The sequence below is a fragment of the Podarcis muralis genome, chromosome 3 (genome assembly GCF_964188315.1).
Source record: "Podarcis muralis chromosome 3, rPodMur119.hap1.1, whole genome shotgun sequence".
NCBI classification, from domain to species: domain Eukaryota; kingdom Metazoa; phylum Chordata; class Lepidosauria; order Squamata; family Lacertidae; genus Podarcis; species Podarcis muralis.
Window position 1 is genome coordinate 62,323,059 of NC_135657.1, and position 21,867 is coordinate 62,344,925.

The 21,867-nt window shown below is 42.7% G+C and overlaps 1 protein-coding gene and 1 long non-coding RNA gene across 4 annotated transcripts; one reads left to right on the forward strand and one right to left on the reverse strand.

Annotated features, from left to right (window-relative positions):
- Positions 1-486: 486 nt before the first annotated feature.
- On the reverse strand, positions 487-8,790 carry TBPL1 (TATA-box binding protein like 1). Of its 3 annotated transcripts, none has more exons than XM_028723474.2 (7): positions 8,638-8,790; positions 5,332-5,523; positions 3,616-3,698; positions 3,439-3,502; positions 2,157-2,260; positions 1,975-2,069; positions 487-1,026 (listed from the first exon to the last, which is right to left on the reverse strand). In XM_028723474.2, the coding sequence occupies exons 2-7, from the start codon at positions 5,464-5,466 to the stop codon at positions 947-949; spliced, it is 561 nt and encodes a 186-aa protein (XP_028579307.1). In that variant the 5' UTR covers positions 5,467-5,523; positions 8,638-8,790; the 3' UTR covers positions 487-946. The 3 variants fall into 3 exon arrangements, with proteins under 3 accessions (XP_028579307.1, XP_028579310.1, XP_028579308.1); XM_028723477.2 differs by having other exon boundaries at positions 1,927-2,069; XM_028723475.2 differs by lacking the exon at positions 8,638-8,790 and adding an exon at positions 8,255-8,532.
- A 177-nt stretch (positions 8,791-8,967) lies between these two features.
- LOC114594159 (uncharacterized) lies at positions 8,968-13,507 on the forward strand. The gene is made up of 3 exons (XR_013392241.1): positions 8,968-9,356; positions 10,744-11,340; positions 12,222-13,507. It is a non-coding gene; the product is annotated as an uncharacterized LOC114594159 (long non-coding RNA).
- Positions 13,508-21,867: the final 8,360 nt, after the last annotated feature.

Here is a 21,867-nt window from a genome sequence, read left to right on the forward strand (position 1 = left end):
ATAGCAACATTTGGCAAATATGTGCAGAGTTCTTTAGAAGTATCATAGAACTGCATCCATGAAAAAATACACTTTTTCCTGAAAATTAAAATCAGTCACTAGCAGTAGTTCAAGGCAGGTTTCCTTTTTAAAAACAACCCTGCATCTGGAAATAGGATAGCTGATTTGACTAACGCCAAATACTTCAGAACAGAAACGTATCTCATCACTCAAGCCTATTATGCTTAACCCTTGCTTAGACTGGCTGGAAAGAGATCCCCTAAATTCTGCATTTAGTTACAAATATATTACAATAAAACCAAATTCTGTCCTTAGAACACATACATATCTCTCATTCATGTCAACCTAGTCTGCTACAATTCACTTTACAGGCGCACAAAAATTGGAATAAAATCAGAGCAGAAGATCACACTAACATTGCTCTAGTTACTTTGCCAATATACAATTGTTAATAGAAAAAGGAGAAGGAACGTAACAGAACAGGTATAAAGAAAAGTTTTGCAGACTTTTATTTGTGCACGTTTTATCAGGTGAAAAAGGGTAACGTCTACAGCTTCTTTGGTGCCCAACAGTCAGCGTACAAAAATGTAAAGAATATTCACAAATAAAAACACAAGCTCAACCTATAGAAGTGTTTTCAAATTTAGTGCATATCATGACAAATCTGCTTATGAACACACAGAAATTACTGCAGAAATAAATAGAATGTCTTGTAAAAAGCAGCAATTTCGTATCTTGTAAACGTTTGTTTTTACAATACAGCACTGTTCCAAATAAAATCCAAAAGGGACTGGAGTTTATCACCGCGGCCAAGAGTTTGCACCTCCTCAGCTGTGTGGTCCAGTTGTCCTTTTCTTCCCCACCTTCTTTCTTTTTGCTATTAGTCCAATGCGCAGCAGTCTTATAAAAGGTGCTTGGTTAGGTCGCCTAACCGTGAAGTGGCAACTTATAAAATTTCTTTCCTGCTTTCAAACACAAATGGATAAATTTGTTCCACTGCAGTGGCAACAGCCTTTACGTTTGGCCCTGAGGGTTGGACAAGATAAAACATTAGAATAAGGATACACACAAAAGCTAACTCTATGGCTTCAGTTCCTTGATCGTGAATATTTTTTGAACTAAACTCTAACAAAACCTGAATCGACCAATAGTCTCAATATATATCAACATTGCTAGCATTACTTAAAACTGCTACATGGCAAAGTAGGAAGTAAATTCAGACTAACCTGAAAATGCTTGTTCAGCACATGCCACACCTCACCACATCCCACATCACATCTGTGTACATTCTGGTCTGATCTCCATTGTCTCACACTGACAACCAGGAAACCAGGAGAGGCCAGAAATCCACACAGGAAGTGGCAGAACAAAACCCAGCAGAGATGCTTTCATTTTTCAAAGAATGCTTCCTGCACTTAGTATTCTAAATTGTTTGGGACACTGCCATCGGCAAGTCCAGCGGTCCAACACCTAACCCAGTTGTTATACTTTTGATTTAAGTTTTGAGCGCCCTGTTGGCTTTGAGATGAGACACCTTAAATCAAAGTATCTCTTCTTAAATATGTGGCAATCCTATTTGCTAATGAGTTAGCTCAAGCAACCACCGAAATCTCCAAAACAAATCATAATCCAACTCTCATTTTAATCTACAACAGGCACGTCCAACTCCCAAGAGAGTGCAATCTACTCACAGTAGAAAGAGACCGGGTGTGATCTACCCATTGTCACTGCCAGGATTTGTTGAGCTTTTTGCGGGGGAGGGTTGACCAAAGTTTGTGTACTGCAATTTGCAATTGACCTGGGACACACCTACGACTGACCTGTTGGACATGCCTGATCTACAACAATAGTTATCAGATGGCACAGGTACACAGAAATTAGTGGGAAGTCATATACACATGCTGACCTTATCAAACACTTAATTACCTGAGCTACAACACGGAGAAAGTTACTTATTCACAAAAAGGTGAATACCTGTAACTGTGATACTTCCTGTTGAAAAAATCTGTAAAGTAGCTCTGAGAGATTTTATTCTGTAGCACACTGCAGGATGAAGCTCCGGTTCATAACTAAGGAGAAATGCAAAGTTCGCTTTTAAAAATGAAAATGCAAAATAAAAAGAGAGAGAGAGAGAATAGATGTAAAATCTACTATACCTAGCATGGGGTCTGTTGCTTTTTGTGAATTCCGGCAATCTGATTTCAAAGGGCATATTGCATACTGCTAAAACATTGACAACTTTAAAATCTGTAAAAATCACCTTTTAGAAAGAAAAAGAACACAAAGGAAAATATTAGGAACTAATCTGAAAGCCAAGGACTTATGCACATTTTGGCTTCATTTTAAATAAAAGGCCAACAGTGGCTTAATACAACTTTGAACAAAAATACAACATAAAGGGCAATTAAAACTCTATAATGGTTAGAAATGTTTGACAGTTCTAGGGCAAGGTAAGTTTCTTTTCAGGTCTCATTACACCTAATTAAGTTAGTGTAATTTATATTGGAATTTTCTTGCTTACTAACAATGTACTAATATAGCTTTCAATTACCTGAAGGAGACCACAGACAACTATGAAAGGCTACATTTAGGCACAATAATTCCAAAGCTAAAGATAATAAGTCCTATTGATTTCAATGGGAGAGAATTAAGCACATTAAACCTAAAAGTGCTCAATTGTTGCTAGGGTGTGCCATTTACACCTTTTCAGAAAGGATGTCAACTTCCAGTTAACTGAAGTGCATTGACATCAGTTCAGTTCATAGTTTATACTAGTTGCTACAATGGCTGTCAACAACCACAAATTCTGCTGAGTGTTGGGAAATACAATCATTGTAACCATAATCATTCTTGTAATCATATTCCTGCTTCATTTCAAACAAACCCTTTTATAGAAAATGTTGATGGGCTCCAACTTTTAAAAGCAACAGTTCAGTTGTTCTTTTGCTCTTAGTGGCAGAAAGTGATCTCCCTCGACTTGGCAAAGGTTTGTGCCTGCCAGAGCAAATGAGAAACCGACGTCTTAAGATGTTTTTAGTGTTTTATACTTGTTTGCCCTGGGCTCCTCTGAGAAGAAGGGCAGGATATAAATTGAATAAATACAAATAAAAAGGCCTGCTTTCTCCTTTCCCTTTTTATAAGGCAGCACCAGCAGCGAAAACTTTTGCAGAAAACGAACAGAGCGTCACCCCATGTTTCCTTCCCACAAGTAGAAAGGTATGGTTTATCTCCTATGGTGTGGTTTTTTATATAAGCACAAAACCCAGGGACTTGCAACGCAAAGGAAGAGCGCTCATGACTGCCAAGCAAATTTCTGGAAATCTGCTCAGCAGTAAGCCTAATCACCTGGTTTTCTAGAAACAGATCTCTTTAAACAGCAATTCTCTGAATTAAAAATATTTTAAAAGGCCACAATTCATCAGTGATTGAAAGAATTACCTGAAAACCTAGTTTCTGCAGACTACGAGCTAATCGTCTGGCACCAAATTTAGCTTCTTCTTCACTAGATTGGAAAAAACCACACAAGCGATTGGTTAAGAAGTTAAGGGAGCAAGGGTTAAAATACAGCAACACACAAGTGATTTTATGAATAATAAAAACACAAACAATACATACCTTGTAGCTCCTGTGCAAATTACTTTTCCTGAGGACCAAATTGTTGCTGTAATCCTTGGTTTCCGAAGCTTCATTAATACTTTCTGAAATCAGTCAAGAAAAAATATACTTTAGACAAAGAAACTTCCTGATGTAGCAAAAGAGAACAATGAATTACAGGTTCAAATGTTGCCATTTTTGCTAAAGCTCATACACTTTTATTGTTATGTTCATGTTACTATTCCCATTATTTGTTAATTTCATCGTGGCTTCTTTCTGGACAACTTTAACCTTAGCCAAAGGGTAAAGCTTTTAGATATTAATTTATTCTATTTAATCAACATACTATACAGTATTTCTTGCAACTATCCTTTGCTATCTTTGCTTCTAACATGTAGACAGGCAGTTGTAACAGGACAGGAAATATTTTTTATTGTTGTTCATGTATGCACTCCTGTTTTTTAAAGGCGTTAATGAACTCCAAAGTTTTGTTTTGTTTTTTAAAAACTATTTCAGCCCTTGAACTTCCCCAATATTCATTATTTTAATGAAAGGGGAGTAAACTCATTTATTTCTTGCATTTATATTCCACATTTCCTCCATGGAGAACAAGGTGGTGTAGATAGTTCTCCTCATTTCATCCTCGCAACAGCCCTGTGAGGTAGATGAGGCTGAGAGTCAGGCAACTGGTCCAAAGTCATCCATCACCCAGTGAGCTTCATGGCTGAGTGGGTACTTGAACCCTGGTCTCCCAGGTACTAATCTGATGCTCGAACAACTACACCAAGCCAGCTCCTAATGGCACACATGGTAGTCACACTACCAAAAATAACATTCTCTTGCATGTTTGGTCACTGAAATATCTACTGCTTATTACTGGTTATAGTACAATGGTACCTCCGGTTATATAATAATTGCGAATTATTAATTAATCTGTTCCGGAGGTCTGTTCATAACCAGAAACCGCTCATAACATGAGGCGTGCTTTCCCTAATGGTGCCTGCCGCACCGCCGGAGCGTGATTTCCACTCGCATCTTGGGGCAAAGTTCGCAACAAGGGGCATCTACTTCCAGGTTAGCGGAGCGCGTAACCCGCAGCATTCGTAAGGGGGACGGTTCGCAACACAAGGTACCACTGTAATGCACATTTTGCTTTGCTACAGGTTTTAATAACCAAATTTCAAGCTAATAAAAAGAAAGCACACTGTCAAGAAATTCACATACCTAGGCTACAAACTGATACTTAGCAAGTTTAGGTCTTTTTTAAAAAAATTGTTTTCAAACACCACACACACCTCTGATCAAACAAATATGCTGTATATGTCAACACATGATGTTTCCTCAAAGCTGCTGTATCCGCAATATTGAAAAGACCTTCACACAAATGACACAATACTTATTTAAAAAGGTGGGGTTAATGAAAATTCAGAATGTGTTGAATCATGTACTGCTCAATAAACAGATGCATTTCGTCACTTCAGAAAAATAAATTAAAAAATGACACAATACACAGAAATGAAACTTATCAGATCACCCGACTTCAGAAGTCTTCAACGGCAGTATTTTGAAATCGGGTATGACGGTGTTAAATTCTGCAATTTCTTTTTAGAAGAAAAATGCCCCTGAAACACTAACAGAACTGCTGCATAGAGAATGAAAACCAACACATTGGTGTATATGTGTTGAATATGCCTTATTAGAAGTCAATGAGTGAACTAAAACTGAGAAGTAACTTACCCCAACATCACGCTTGTATATTACATTTGCTCCCTCTAACGCAATCTTTCGCAAGTTTAAATGACATCTTGTTCGGAAGACACAGACTACATTTGTGATTAAAATGTCCAAGGCAACATCACTCTCCGCATCCATTGGGGTGACTCAGATTAAAACCTCAAGATTCCAACACGACACCATGAAGATCACATCCTTTATTGTGGTGAAGGAGAGAAGGTATACAGGTCAGTTATCTAGAAAAAAGTCTGAATGCCCCAATATCCTACAAGTCCTGCTTTGAAAAGCATGACAAGTCTTTGCAAAACACCTAAGGATGAATTCAGGATAGCACCAAGGAGATAATTCTATATTTTTTTCTATAGATAGTGTCACAAAGACATGTCACTTTAAAAATAATATTATTTATTATTACTACTAGTATTGGGTGATATCCAACTAAGTCATACTCAGAGGTGACTGAAATCAACAGCCTTTCTAACTTAAGTCCGTTGATTTCAATGGGTATAACAATGGATGCCACCCTGTTTTGATTTTTTTGGGGGAAAGCACTCTCACAGGTCCACTGTTGTGATTCTATGATGTGAAAAGGATTGTGATCCCTCCAACACGTCCACCAAGGATTTAATTTTGGGGGGCACATCCATTTGACATGTGGCCCCCAGATGGCTGTTCATGGGTCAATGTGGGCCCCCAAAAAGTTAGCTCTACAAGGTTCCAGAGAATAAGGTCACAGATCCTATCTTGAGTCCCAATCTGGCAGTTGGGGATAAGAGAGAAAAGTTATCTACACAAATCTTTCAGGAGGTGGGATGGGGGAAAGAGATGACAGGATTACGTGGGAAACCTAAAAGCAAAATTATTCATTCCATCCCTTTTGAAACCAGTGGTAGGATGTCTGACACACAAACACTCTTTCCCTTGACCACTTATATTTGTGGAAGTTAATCAAGGAGATTTAATTTAAAATGGGAACACCAATTGCTTGCTTTTCTGCTTTGCATCATTGCTGACTGATGGACATAAATTGCTACCTAGACCTACAAAGTCAGTGATGAGCCATGATGGGCAAGGGTCAAGAGAACCAAATGGCTTAACCCCTGCAACCTGCCACCATCCTCAGGCTGTAACAACTGACGTTTATCTCACAAATTTTGACCAGACGGTGCTCTAAAAGCCTCCACAGACAGCAAAAACTGCCATTTCAAGTTAGGAATGGATGCAACTGACTTTGCTCTCAGTGTTTTGCTACTGAGTGGTTAGCAGTTTCTACTCCCAAATTGGACTTAACCAGCCTGCTCACCATTTGAGAAAGCTCTGCTGGGTGGTTCACTGATGGCACTGGTGTCACTGTGGCCATCTACCAACCTGCTTCATTGCTTTCCAGGTCCTCAGAAAAACAAGGAACCTTCTGGGCTCCTCATAACTTTCTGGAATGATTGTGTTGATAGCCCTGATCATCCTGCTGTTCCACAGTGAGACTGGAGCACCAGCAGTGCTGCCTGGAAAATCCCTTGGAGCAAGGGCTGAAAAATCCAGTGCGCTCAGGAATCCCATAGGTACCATAAATCTTTGGAAAAGGGGCCATCTTAATAGGTCCCTATCCCTTCAGGGGAAGTCAGCTACGATCACACCAAATATCACCAGGGAGTAGTCTTTCTATGACATTAGGGCAACATGTACATGCCCCTTCCACTGGCTCACTCCTAATGTATACCCTGTAGTGAAAGCCAAAGATCATTTTCTGTCTCTCCAGTCAAACATCAGGTAGAAAGCCTCACAATCCAGCTCCCAAACAAGTTTTCGAGTAAAACAGATTGAAACTCTATGGATGAGCATACACATATTTGTTGGTGCTGCACAGAGTACCTGGGCTGGTAAAGCTGAGTCATATCCAATCCACCCAGCTCACCCACCCAGGTCTTTGTAGTACATACAGAGATATTACACTTTCTAGCTCTTCAAGAGGCAGTAATCCAATTCCCAAGCCTTGATACTTGTATACATACAAGTTTCTAGCCTTTAACCTTAACAATTGGCTCTGCAGGGCAACTGAACCACAGCAGTCTTATGTGATACCTCATAATAAAGGTATATATATTCCTAGAGGGATGCTTCTTTAGTAAGGCATTCCATATGAAGGCTCTGCAGTCAAGACAACCTTCTCTCTGGTCATCAGTTGCCTAAAACTCAGATGGTGGTGGCACTCAGAAGAAAGCCTCTGGTACGCATTGTAGTGTTTGGGCAGGTTTGAAGTCATTTAGGACTTTATAGAAAACCAGGACTCGGAACTATGCCCAGAAACAGAGCAGAAAACAAGTATAGCTGTTTAAGAACTGGCAAAATGATATGGTCTCTCTATAACCAACCCAAGTTAGTAACCTTGTAGCTGTGGTTTGTACTAACTCAAATTTTTGAGAATCTTCAAAGGCAGTCCTATATATACAAGTGATTACAGTAATCCAGACTAGAAATTACCAAGGCGATGAACAACTCTGGCCAAGCTTTATCCAGAAGGGGTTGCATTAACCCTAACTTGCGAAGGGCGCTGCATGCCCCTTCAAGTGACAATCCTGGCTCTGCCGGCCACCCCAGAGTGCAAGCCTGGTCCTTTACATGAGCCGAAATCCCATTGAGAACGGAAACCTCTTTCTTGTCTGCACATAGGCTAATTTCACTGCAATACCGATATGGCACGGGAGTTCAGCGTTTGCCATTAGGAGATATGGAGGTGGTGGGTAGGTGGTGGGGGGAAGAGAACTCGTTTTTTTTTTTAAAAAAAAAGGCAATTCTCTCCTAAACCCTGTTGGCAGTGATCAGAGCGGGTCCTTATTCCTAAAGGCTCCTGGCTAATCTGAGTCACCCAGGGTTGCCAGGAGACAAACCAGAATCTGTGGACGGGGGTGGGGGGTGGATGCTGGGTTACCTGCTCTCCTGCCTCCTCCTGGGCTTCTTCCCTTCCTACGGAGGAGGAGGGGGCTGCGCTTCACATGCAGCGGTATGCGCGTGAAGAAGGAAGACGGGGGAAGCGGGGCGGGCGGAGGAGGGAGGGAGATTCCTCCGCCCCGGGTAGAAAAGCAGCTGCCCAATTTTGCTTAGTTTTGTATTTAAAGGACACACGGATCCCGCCTTCTTTTCGGTGCTCGGTTCCTTCTCAGGTGCAAGAAGGGGCGGCGGGAGCAGGGAAGCCCCCCGGATCTGCCCCTCCCCCCTCTCCCCCCCCCCGGCCCGGCGGAGGACGCCTTAGCGACGCGAGGACCGTTACTGCCGCGCAACGGCCGCTGATTCCTCTCCCCTTCTCTTCCTCACCGAAATCCTATAGGCTCCCGCGCAGCCCAGTTGCTGCGCGACCCGTCGCCGCCGCCGTTCCAACACGACGCCGCCGCCTCCTCCTCCTCTAGCTGTTCCGGGTCTCGAGGCCACCGAATCCCCGCGACACAATAAAACATCACAAAGCGCGCGAACACCATAGACAGAGCCCGCATCCCCGCCGCCTAGAGCGGCAGCCGGATGTTCTCCCTGGGAGGTGTACTTCCGGATAACGGCCGCCGGGCCTTGCGGGGCGAGGAGGGGGCGGGGCGAAAGGCAAGGCGGTGGGATTTCTTCGGTGGAAGGAGGGCGTGGCTAGCCCGGAGGCGCGGAATCTGTCTTCCGGCCCGAGTTCAAGGCGGGGGGAGGGGGAGGGGCGGCTGCGGCTGCTGCTGCTCCTCCTCCTCCCCACGCGCTGCACGTCTTAAATCGCGAGCCTTAAAATAGCGAGGGGTTTGCACGGCATGGAGAAGCTGCAGCGATTGGTTGTTTAGGTTGCCATTCGCACTGGCGCTGGCTGATTGGGTGTGGAGCTGGAGTGAGCGTTGTCCGCCCTCCCTGCTCCAGGGATAAAAGGAGGGAAGGCCGAGCGCGCAAGCAGGTGCGACTCCACGAGGCTTTTCTTGGTTGGTGTGCGAGCGACCCTGGTGCCTTTTTGCTGCCTGTCTGAGGCTGACGCAGGGCTTTATGCTGGGATGGAGTCCCTCCCAGTAATAAGAGTAAGGTGATTTTGTTATTTTTTTTATATAAAAAATATTAAATTATGCTTTTGCTTGCTTGTCCTCCTTTTTTTTTTTTGATGGGTGCTTTGGGGCAGGGCCCTTTTCTGTCACAGTAGGGGGAAATGAAGGCAGGGGAGATTTAACAGTGGTAGCCTGATGCTGAAATGGGAGATTGGGTAGTTGTGAGGTGAGACAGATTGAGGGGGTGGGGGCAATGCTTCGTGCTTGTTGGTAAGCGGTGCAAGCAAATTCATGTCTACTCACAAGTAAGCCCTACTGAATTCAATTAAAATTATTCTTATTTAATGTTTGATATTTTATTAGGTTTTATATATGCTCTAAGCTGCCCAGAGTGGCTGGGGAAACACAGCCAGATGGGTGGGGTATAAATAATAAAGTTATTACTACTAATGTGGCTTACTCATAGGAAAGTAGTTAGTTGAACTGAGTGGGCCTTCCTCATGTATAAAATTGCAGCTGGCCCTCTCAGTGGGGAAGCAAATGCAAATTGACACTAGTAAATTACTTATATTACTCTTAAATTAGTTGCAAATAGATTAAATTGTTAATCATATGCAAGTTTAATATTTTTACTAAATCTATCACTTCCTTAAATTTTGATTGTGCCCCCAAAACTCCATAGAATATTAATATATTCTCCAGGAATATTAATGGTTTCATTGAAGCATGCTATCATTGAGTTAAATTTTGTATAATTATATGCATCAAATTTAGATTGTTGTTCATTTTGGCTAATGGCATCACTGCACAGTCTGCTTGTTCAGATGCATGTGTTCTGTTCTACTTTGCATGTATAGGAGCATCTTTCTCATGTACTGGGACTCTCCCCAGTACACACTTACTTGGGAGCCAGGCTTAAACATTTCTTTTGTTAAGTGTGTGAGAAGCATTTGTTCAAGCCAGGTTGACTTTTATTGTTGTACCTGGCAGGATCACAGCAGGGCACAGGATGCAGAACTAGATGGACCCCTCCCGTCTGATCCAGCAGGGCTCTTCTTGTTCTGTTAAATCTCCCAAATGCAGAAGGAAGGGCCATATAGCTCAGATACGGAACACCTTCCTTGCATGCAAACGGTCCTAGGTCCAGTCCTCGGCATCTCAGGCTGGGCTAGGAGAGACTTCCTGTCCAAAACCTTGGAAAGCTGCTGCCAGTCAGTGTAGGCAGTGCTGAGTTAAGTGAGCAAGTGGTGTGACTTGGTATAAGGCAGCTTTTGCAGAAATTCTTCTACTGTAAAACAGAGGTAAGAACTTTTATTCCCCAGTGGTTCCTGGATACACCTTGGATTGCACCAGTTTAGACGGATACACCCTGTTTTACATCTTCTTCCTCCTCCTCCTCACACTTGTTTCTCTTGGATTTCAGGAAAGAAGTCACCTTCAAAATATCCTCTTGAGAGAACAAAGGAGCAGCAGCAGGCCAGCCAGAGCTCAGCTGGCAAGGAGTTGCCTACTAGAAGAATTAACCAAACTGACACAGGGACAAACACAAGAAGACTCCTTTATCACATACACAGCCCAACAAGAAAATGACAATAATCCACCAACAGCATACAAATCAATATGGCTAACCTGATCCAAAACACCCACCCACCCCACTCACACGAAAACAAAGATCACCACAGCCAATCACAAACAAACAACCACACCCTAGGCCAACCCCAACCTCTCTCACCACCAAAGGAACACAAGTGAACAGTAGAGAACCTGCACGAGCAACGCTGACACCAAACCTACATACATTAAGCATAATAGAAACATCGCCACCCGACCCCACCCCCACCCATCTTCCCTCCTTCCACCCCCTTTTTCCCCCTCTCCACCTAATTTCTCAACAAATGAAACGGATTTGTAAAAAAGGTTACATGGAAAAAACATGAGAGACATTACACTTCTGTAAAACAAGAAAATCTTTAATAAAAAAGAAAAAGCTGGCAAGGAGCTGGAGGGCAGCACAGCACAGGTGGGCATGAGAGGCAGCAGGCTGTGGCCTGTGGGGTAGGACCCAGGGTAGGAGAGGAGGGGGCATTGTTACTGTTGTGATTCTTTGAATAAGAGAAACATAAGTATTTCCATTGTTTTCTCCATAGAGGATCTTTTGCCGTTCATAAGTGTAGTCAGGCTGTCTGCAGAACCCCAGAAGCAGAGAAGGCTGTCAGTGTATAGGGCAGAGTGTATCCAAGCGAATAAACAGCAAAATACACAGGTTTCCATTGCTACTTTTCTCATTCCTCAGACCTCCCTCGAAGCAGACCTGGTATATGCTTCAATTATTTGTGTTGCCAATGTAACATTGGCTATATTAATAGCTTAATGTTGGCTATATTATACAGTCAGCAAGGATCTAGGCAGTTACCTGCAAATTGGTCCTACTTATTTGAGGCACTTTGATTTTATTACAGTCTTCACCTATACTAATTTTATAATTAAATAATATACATCTAAATATGTCAATGTAGAATACAGTGCAGCTAAATAACTACCAGATTTTGCAATCCAAAAGCTTGCTGCATATTTCAAAATTGCTTTTATTTCCTAAGAATTAAAAAGCAACCAATCTTTTTCTATTTAATAGCTGAGTTCATATTTTGTGTTCTACTAGGACTCCTTTTATGCAGGTTACAGCTGCGGAGTTGGTGCACATGTATTAGACTGCTAAACACAACTTCAACTATAACAGTGCTAATTGTGCATATGAACTGAACCAGAAGATACTGCAGGACTGAGCTATAGGAGAACAAAATATGAGACCTTAGTTAGGGATGTTCTTGAGACAAAAGCTGTTGAAGATATGGTGAAAAAGTTGAAATTTGAAAGTTGAAATCTTTTTCTCCATTCAAACAGATGCCTCCAACAAGGAAAGCAGAAAAACCTTCCCTCGTGCAGTGCAGTTCTTCACTTCTGAAAGTGGAGTCATGAACAAGATGATTGATTTCATTGAGAATCCCAAGGGATTGTGGATTGCATACTGCACACTTTAAGAAAACTGGGATTGCTCAATGTAAACTTCAGTATTCACAATTTGGTCTACACAGTGTTGAAGAAGAAGAAACAGAAACGGAAGAAGAAACAACCCTTTGTTGGTATCGCAAGGCTCATATTGTGCATAACATGGCTTTCAGTCGAACCATGTCTTTGCACCTGCTTCATTAGGCTTCTTGAGGATTTTCCCAGACTACTACTCACTAGCTGAAGCTAGACATTAATGCAGAAGTGCAGGATGAGGAAGACAATTATGTTGTGGAGGTTTATCTCCTTTTTTGCAATCACATATTGTCCCTCTTTATAGATACTGTTATGAAGCTTGAGGCCAATAACACCACCTGCATAGAGCTGTATGCCATTATGTATTCCTTTAGAGCCAAACTGGCACAGAGATGTGATGAACAGTTTGTTGGAGACCTGACCAAAGTCAAGCTGCAGCGCCTTTCTCCAGTTGATGCAAACAGGGCAATGGGAGAATTCCTTTTATTCATTGAGACTGCCATTGCATTGAGAAATGGTTTGCTTTTTCAAATTGCAACTGGCTTTTCTACCTCCAGCCCCTCTCCCTCCAAGATGGCAAGTTCATCTACAGAGACGTTGAAAACGTCTATGAAAATCTCAGCTTCACTACCAGAGTGGACATGGATAAGCTGTATGATGAAAGCATAACAGCCAACTGCATTCTGGAGCAGCTTTTAAAGGATGCTCAGTGAAAGAACAAAGATGTGGCTGCAAAGTGGATGGCTATATTTACAGCATGTGATCTACCCAATTTGCCCTGTGGAGTGGATTTCCTCCATGCTGTTGAACAAATGGAGTAATGTTCAGAACCGGTGCTCTGTGGAACTGATAAAAAGTGAGATCCTGATTTCTCTGAACTTTGAACTGCCATGTGCCGAATTCCACTCTTATTTTGAAGGACAAAGCACTGCTTAATGCAGCAAGGAGTGACAGTAGTCATGGAAGGTGAAGTGGAGAGAGAGACAGAGACTATTTTCTCAAAACAGAGGGACTTCTGTGGCCCTTTCCACAGAAATAAAGATATTAAACACCATGTTAAGTTGCTTCATGTTGGTTTGTGTCAGACCAATTACAAATCATAATGCTTTTGTTTTTCTCCATTGAATAAAGCACTGTAAACCATGTGTGCCATTGTAATGACATTGAAGTCATTTCTGCACCATGTATGGCAATTTTTAGCGCCCCAATTCCTCTGCCCCATCCCTTATTTTGTCTGACCAAAGGTCGCAACCTCAACATTAGTCCAAGATGCTCTGGTTCCATTAATTTTATGAAAGCTACATTTCTGTTTCCTCAAACTCGGGAAGCAGGAATCTTGTAGGCTCTGATGACCTAGAACACTACAGATAATCCTAAAACCCTCTTTTGTTGGGGGGGGGGCAGGGACTTCCATTAGCAGTTTGATTCTGCAGGTAGCCCAAGATATTCTGGCAGAGGGAACTGGTGTCGAGCTGAAAAGTGAGCCAGGTCAACTGCAGGGCAGGCACACACGGGAGGTATGGAATGCAATTAGCTTTTTATTAACAGAAAACAACACAGCAGAGTTCTCTGGTTTGCTTTAATCCAGTTGAGACATCGCTGAAACTGACCACTAGCTCCACCCTTATCCTCCCGAGCCTTTCACTCTGGATCCCTCCCATGCAAATGGAGGCTGTGTCGAGGGGGTGAGCTCCTCTGTGCCTGCCTGGCCTGACTATTCGATTGGAGGGGGGGGGAGTAGAGCCAGTAGGACTGGGGCTCTCCTGCTGCTGTGTAGCAGGGTCAACCTCTGAATCTGCACTCGCACCATGACTCTCAGCCTCTAACCCTTTTCTGGAAGGCCCTCTTCCTGGCCTTCCCCATTACTCGGACCCTGCTTCTACCACCTCCCATCTTGTCCATTCTGCAGACTGCTGTTTAGTGTACCACCACCAGGATCCGGATCTGAGTCTTTTGTGTCCTCCCTGGGGGGCTCTTGGGCAGGCGGCTCTCACCACTGTTCCTCATCCAGGCAGCCCTTGACAACTGGGCAGACCATCCTTCTGATCGCAGCACGGAGAACGACTGCCAGTCGGACTGCTTTGACTATTGCGCCACCTGGCCGAAGGAGCAACTTGTGCAGAGTGTATTTCTGCTTTGTTGTGGAATGTACATATAGATATAAATAGTGAGGCCAAATATCAGTAGATTAGTCTCGTTGGGAGGTATTTTTCAGACAACCAGTAGGTCAGCATATATTGCTGAGATTTTAGTAGACCTGCTAATATGGGAATAGGTTTAGGGCACAAATGGATAACTTGGTGCCTCAACCTCCACCCAGTTCAGTCTGTTGAGGCTTTGAGGAGGACTTCCCTGCCTGAGGGCCCTGTTCCGGCCAATCTCCCCCTGGCCCAGGGCGGCTATAAGAACTGCGACTGCGGCTGCTAACCAGCAAGGATGAGGGTATTTTGAGGGAAGTTTTGTTGGGAGTTTTTGCTCTTGTAACTGAGATTACTGATACTTTTTGTATCTTTATGTGGAAACTGTTCAGTTTGGTTATGTAGTTTTTAATGTGCTTTATTTTTATGACTACTTTGTTATGTTTATAATTATGAAAATCTTTCCATCTTGTAAGCCGCCTTGAGCATTGTTTTAACTGGAAAGGCGGCATACAAATAAAAAGTGGTGGTGGTAATTGCCAGTTTGGGCACCTGAGTTTTTGCTGTGGCAGCTATAAATTGAGAGAAGGGTTGAGGAAGGAAGGATGAGGAACTTGCAGGCCCCAAACAAAGATTTGGGGGCTGACAGAGAATTATCATGATAAGAGCTTAGCAGAAGCAAGGCTGAAGGGCTTAACAAGGGCAAGGGCAGAAGAGAGCTATAGCTCTTGAATACAGTTTTTTGGAGTTCCTTTCTGCCAAGGATAAGCGCAAGCCAAGGTCTGTGCCAAGGTCTTCTTTTTGTAAACAATGGAGGGCTTACAATTAACTTTCTTCCGCTCTTTTCACACGTGGTCCACACATTAAAGCTTTGTGTCTGAACGCTCTTATATTTGTTTGCCTCAAAGCTTTCCCTGTGAAAACCCACCCTTTATCAATCTGCAAAAATCCCAAGTTGAGGTTTGCTCTGATTCAGCTTGAAAGAGAGTGATTTTGCAGGAAAAGCTGGGAGGGATTAAAGCTCAGACCTCTACCTGCAAAAAGCGGGGCAAAAGTTAAGTTGAAAAGTCCAGAGTCTATTTTATACTATCTGTTTATTTTTGTATGTAGCATGACTGCCACCCTGTGGCATCTGAAAGTAGACTATTAAGTTACATGCAAGTGAAGTTGCTGACCCATGAATAAAAAAAATGATGGAAATAATTTCCAGAAAGGTTGCCGTGTTCCCGTCTGTTGCAGCAAAAGTAACAAAGAATCTTGTGGCACCTTATAGGCTAATATATTTATTACGGCATGAACTTTCCTAGGTTAGAGTCCAGTTCATCAAATATATGAAGTGTAATCCTCAGTTGGCAGGTATGCATACACATGGTTATAAGGAAGGAAATGTAGAGGTCTGAGTTAAATAGCAACGAGATGTAGAAGGCACAGTGTGTGCCAATTCAGTTAGAGCTTAAATGTAGGAAAAAAACAAGCACAGTGATCCTCCAGCATGGTAGTTGTTGGTAATCACTTAAGCATTGCTAACAGTTGAGGAAATAGTTGTCTGTTTTAAAGTAGTTATGAAGGCATGTTGAGCTACACAACCCACAACTTGGTGCAAAGGTTTTTTTAAAAAATTATTTTTCCTTTGAGCATTTCCTCAAATGAACCTTTTAAAAGCCCCAAGTTGGCTGTTAATATATTCTGATTAGTTCCACTTCAATAAGCACCCAGTTGTAACCTGAAATTATAGCTCTTTATAAGAAGTTGTTTGTATTGTCCAATCATGCTTCTTCATACTAGATTCTGTCTCCTGCATGCAGACCTACATTTGTGGGTTCAGAGTACATTTGTTTATTAAAATCATTTTTATTCCGCTTCTCAGCCAAAAGGTGGCTCCTAGAGTCGCTTACAAATGTGAATAGTCTCTGCTCTCAGGTGGGGACTGTAGCCCAAAGCGCCTTTGCACAAAGCTTGGGAGTGGTGTTGGTTTGGATGAAGATGTCTGCTGGCACACAGGTCTCCATTTCACACACCAAACGTGCAGGCGGGTGGAAGTGCCACTGGCGGGATCTCTGCCAGCTGCAGCATGGAGAAAGACCTGAATCAGGGAACTGCAGTGGTGGGGAAGAGCAGAGCTAGTCTGGGATCTGCTGGACTTCCTGCAAAATATGGATCTAATTAGCAACCCCACCCCACTTTCTGGCCAGTGTGAGCAGCAGGGCTGTGGATATGGCAGTGCCCTCCACTGCTTTGTTAAGCCTTGCTGCTGCCAAAGCCAGGGCACTGGCTGCAGGGCATTGGTTGCAGCCTTACAGTCTAAAACACATGACACATAAGGAAAAAGGCTCTGGAGGGAGGAGGGCGGAAAAGGGAGAAACTAGAAGAAGCATAATAATCCACAATACGTTTACAGTGGTACCTTGGGTTAAGAACTTAATTCATTCCGGAGGTCCATTCTTAACCTGAAACTGTTCTTAACCTGAAACACCACTTTAGCTAATGGGGCCTCCTGCTGCTGCCGCACCGCGCAATTTCTGTTCTCATCCTGAAGCATAGTTCTTAACCTGAGGTACTATTTCTGAGTTAGCGGAGTCTGTAACCCGAAGTGTCTGTAACCCGAGGTACCACTGTATATCAGAAAGGAACGCTGTGATGCAAACTCAGCTGATGTTCAACAAACAATTCCCAGGAAAGATTAAAGAATCCAGAAGAGAGACTGGTTAACCTGCTTGAGCTGTCCCAGTTTATGTGATTTCCAGGAGATACGTCAAATAACCAGAGGGGGTTCTGGCATTCTTCATTTACAACTTTTGTGTTTCCCATCACCATTGATCTAGTGCACTGTTTACACTGAGGCTGTGGGTTATGACCGTAACTACAGCTAAAGTGTGGGCGCCACAGAAAGCGGGAGTTCTCTCCTCCTCTCTTCCCCATTTATGAAACGAATGGCATGCCTCAGCTGTCAGGGTGGCCATGTGTCCTCTTACAGGGGACAGTTCTCTGCTTGACAGGTTATCGGAGGACAGCCCTCTCTTTGAAGGAGTCCTCTGTTTGAAGGGGTTTCCAGTCCACATCTGGTTTAAAGGTAAAGAACTCCAAGAAGGGAGCATCTGCAGGTGGGTAGGTCTTAGCAATGCCCAGAAACAGCACCTGGAGATGACTTTCTGTTTCAATAATTGTCCTTATAAAATTGCATCTATGCATACAATTTAGCATATTAAACTTATATGTAAATATGTATGCTCTTTCGTGTTGAGGCATTTCTCTTTTTTTGGCAATGCATAAATGGCTGCCCTGGGGTAGAAGGATCAGTCAATTTCACTTCTCTCAGTTTCTCGCTTTTTTCCAATGTAAAGGTCAGGTCTCCAAACCCAGAATTCTGTTCCTGGCAAACCCGAGATCGCTAGATGGAAGAATGCTTTCTAACTGCGACTGCTTTTAGAATGTTTTTAGAACTGTAATTGTTTTTAGAATGCTGTTGCTTTGCTTCTCTTTTTTAAATTGTGGATCTGTTTGAAACCCTGGGCTCCTTTGGGAGGAAAGGCAGGATGTAAATTCAATAAATACAAATAATCCCAATGCCAACATTTGACCAGTCACCATTCCCCACAAGTATCACCATCTAAAGTTGGGGTAGGCCATTCGGTACTTTCCTGATGTCATTGGACCCCAGCACATGTGGTCAAGGGAAGAGAAGCATTGTCGTCCAGCAACATGTGCAGAGCAGCACATTAGCTACTCCAGATCTAAAGTAGCATAGGGTAAGAATTTGAGTTTCAAGCCATATGCAAGGGCAGTTAGGTATTTCATCACACCTATCAGTGAAATGTGTTGTTCATACTTTTGCTATTGGGGGCTGACTTCATTCACAATGTCAACTATTTCTACCTTATATATTGTCAGTGTGCCTTCTGCATGTCCAGGTTAATTGATAAAGGCTGCAAGCCTCTACTGTAAATATTACTTGTTTCCAGTTAATTCTAACCACTGCAATCCTAGCCTTTTAGCCAATTTTTTTCCAGTAAAAAGAAATTGGAGTAAAAATACAATACTTGCTGAATTTTGGGGTTTTCTGCCTCAAGCACCAAAATACCTTGGCTTCTAGTGCAGTGTGCCTTGACTTGGATGGTGGGTTCTTGGTTCTTTGCTGTATATGTACCAGACCTTTTTCTCCAAGGAACTCAGGTGGCATGCAGGGTTCTGACTCACCTCATTTAATCCCCAAAACATCCCTATGGAGTAGGTTAGGCACAGCGGCATGAGTTGTGTGTTTTTTAAGTCTTCTATGTGTAATCAACCCACTTATGAGACCATTTCATGCACTTGAAAAATGGGTTCTGGTTCACAAAATCTTCTGCCACAGGCAAGGTCTTTGGACCCATGTAATCGCACACTCCTCCTGATTGGTTGGCACAAAGTTTGTGCGGAGGTTGTACACTGCCACTGTTTGCTAAGCTTTCATTCTCATTTGTGCTGAGATGATGTGGACAGAGCCACCCTCCTCACAGCAACACTGCTTGCCTGGATGGATAACGGCAAGGTCAGGGCAGTGTGGGGGGGGGGAATGATGGGACAGCGGATTGGCCGATGGTGGTCCTTTCAGTGCAGCCGCCCAGCCACAGCCTTACCTGCTCCAGCCCCATTCAGGTAAGCAGCAGTGAAGCAGGGCAGTTCCACGATTCTGCTCCACTACATACATTGCTACTATATAATAATAATAATAATAATAATAATAATAATAATAATAATAATAATAATAATTTATACCCCGCCCATCTGGCTGAGTTTCCCCAGACACTCTGGGTGGCTTACAATCAAGTGTTAAAAACAATACAGCATTAAATATTAAAAACTTCCCTAAACAGGGCTGCCTTCAGATGTCTTTTAAAGAGAAGATAGCTGCTTATTTCCTTCACATCTGAAGGGAGGGCGTTCCACAGGGCAGGCGCCACTACCGAGAAGGCCCTCTGTCTGGTTCCCTGTAACCTCGCAATGAGGGGACCACCAGAAGGCCCTAGGCGCTGGATCTCAGTGTCCGGGCTGAACGATGGGAGTGGAGATGCTCCTTCAGGTATACAGGACTGAGGCCGTTTAGGGCTTTAAAGGTCAGCACTGACAGCATCATTACACACCACTTTCCAGTGCATTTTCTTGCACTTTTCTTATCACATTTTTTAAAAAAGTGTGTTTGTTACATGGGAGCACCAAATTCCCTTCAACTGTGCAACCTCAGTTTGCTTGTGTATGATGATATCTCTCATGGATCTAGATATGGATCACATCTAGAAAACAGTGTCAGTTGGGAAGCAACTACTGCATGACTCTTATTTTGACCTATGTCCACTGGTTGGAGCTGATGGCAGCTGTAGTCAAAAGCAGCCAGTGGGCAACAGCTCTTAATGACATCTCTCCATGCTACCAAATCTCCTTTTGTTTACTTGCATACTTTCTACTGGGCGTTTGTACATTTCCAAATCATGCTTTTCCTCTGTGATAATGTTATGATGTATTTCCCTTTCTTCCCTAAAGGAGAAGGGCAATAATATATCTAGGCTATTGAATTGAACAGAACAGAAATATATAGAAAAATATATATATTGAAAGAGCAAGTGAAGCGGAAATTTAAAGCCCCTCTGCTGGGAAAAACAGTATAAATAACCGAAGACATCTTGTAAACAGTGCGGTCATAACCTTGAAACATTAAACAGCTCTCTGGGATCTGGCGCATCATCTGCCTCTGGACTGAGCTTGTTCAGGGGAAAGAGACCAGCACTTTCTGTTTATCTCTCGGCTTAATCTCCCACCGACTAACAAATCAATTCAATTCAATAGAAAGAAAGTTGTTTAAGTTAAGAAGCCAGAAGGCACCATACAGCTGGGCCAAGCAGAGGTATACCCCTCCCCCAAATGCAAATCACTCTACTCCATCAGTACTCCTTAATTCTCCTTAGGTGAAGCCCCTGGCTCCACCACCTCGAAATGTGATCATGTCTCTCCAGGGGCTTCCTAGTGGTATCTTTGAATCAGGCTTTTACCACTCATGGACAATGTTTCCTTCAAGCCATATTGCAAAGGGATTAGCACCAAACCTGTTTAGATAGTCAAGGCTCATATGAAGTAAAACAAAGATGAGAATTCATTTGAGAATATACCACAGCAGGGGCACCCAAACTGTGGTTCGTGCATTTCCAGCAGTCCACCAGCAAGATTAATATGGTCCGTGGAGTGTCCGTATTAAATATTTCGTATTGGTTTTTAATCGTATTTTTACTTCTTCTTTTCTTCTGTTGTATTTTAATGTATTACAATTTGAATTCCATAGAATTTGGGTTGTAATACAATGAAATGAAATATAAAAAATGAAAGTAAAAATATAATTGAAAAGCATACGGCAACCAGCACCACTCATTGCAATTGCTAAAACAAACAGAAGAAAAAGCATTAAGGAAAAGCATGAGGACTCCCAGCAATTTCCAAGTGGCTCAGTGGCAAAGGATTTTGGGAACCACTGTACTACAGAATGCTATGTGTTCACTTGAGAGCAATTACATTTTTTCTTCAGTGGATTAGGAATGGAGGATGTCAAGTTACACGAAGTTGAAAGAGATCCGAGCCAGCAAACCTCTTAAGAAATTAAGCATCGCTAATATTTTATACTGAGATTATCACTGACTCATCAGTGTATATCTGTGCATATAACAAGGCTTCAGTGATTCAATCATCAAGCACTGAACAACATTGTTTAAGTACCTTCTGCAATGCACAGAAGGCACAGATTTGGTATGTGTTTTGGGGGGACAGCCTGATTCTGACAACACCTTTGCCCCCAAGCTGTGATGCAATGTCTCTTAGTTAATTCTGGTCATCCGTCTGGCAGACAACAAAATGAGACACACCTCTGATAGAAACCAAGCATATGGGACGCTCTGTACCAACTTCAGTAAGCCTAGGATTGGAATAAGGAGGATGAAGTGTGGCAGCCAGTCAGGATTGTGTTAGTGATTGCTAGGAAATATAAGTGTTAATGTAGATGCACGACCCATTCAACTCGATCCACATCAGGTGGATAACAGAGAAAGCATCCCAGCAAGTTTTCATCAGATTTATTAAAATTCCATCTCTTTCCTGAGCTTTAAAGAACATCTCACCCTGGTAGGTCTTACAACACTTCCTCAAGGTGCTAAAGCTTGAACTTGGAGGATTCAAGGTTTGGGAGTGGGGAGTGGGGAGATTAAGGGTTTTGTGGGTTTTGTTGTGGTTTTTTTGCATTTTTATCCCACCTTTTTCTCTTGAGTTGGAGTACATGGATCTCCCTCATTTAGTCCTCACAACAACCTTGTGAAGTAAGCTAGGCTGAGAAGCAGAAACTGGCTTTATTGACT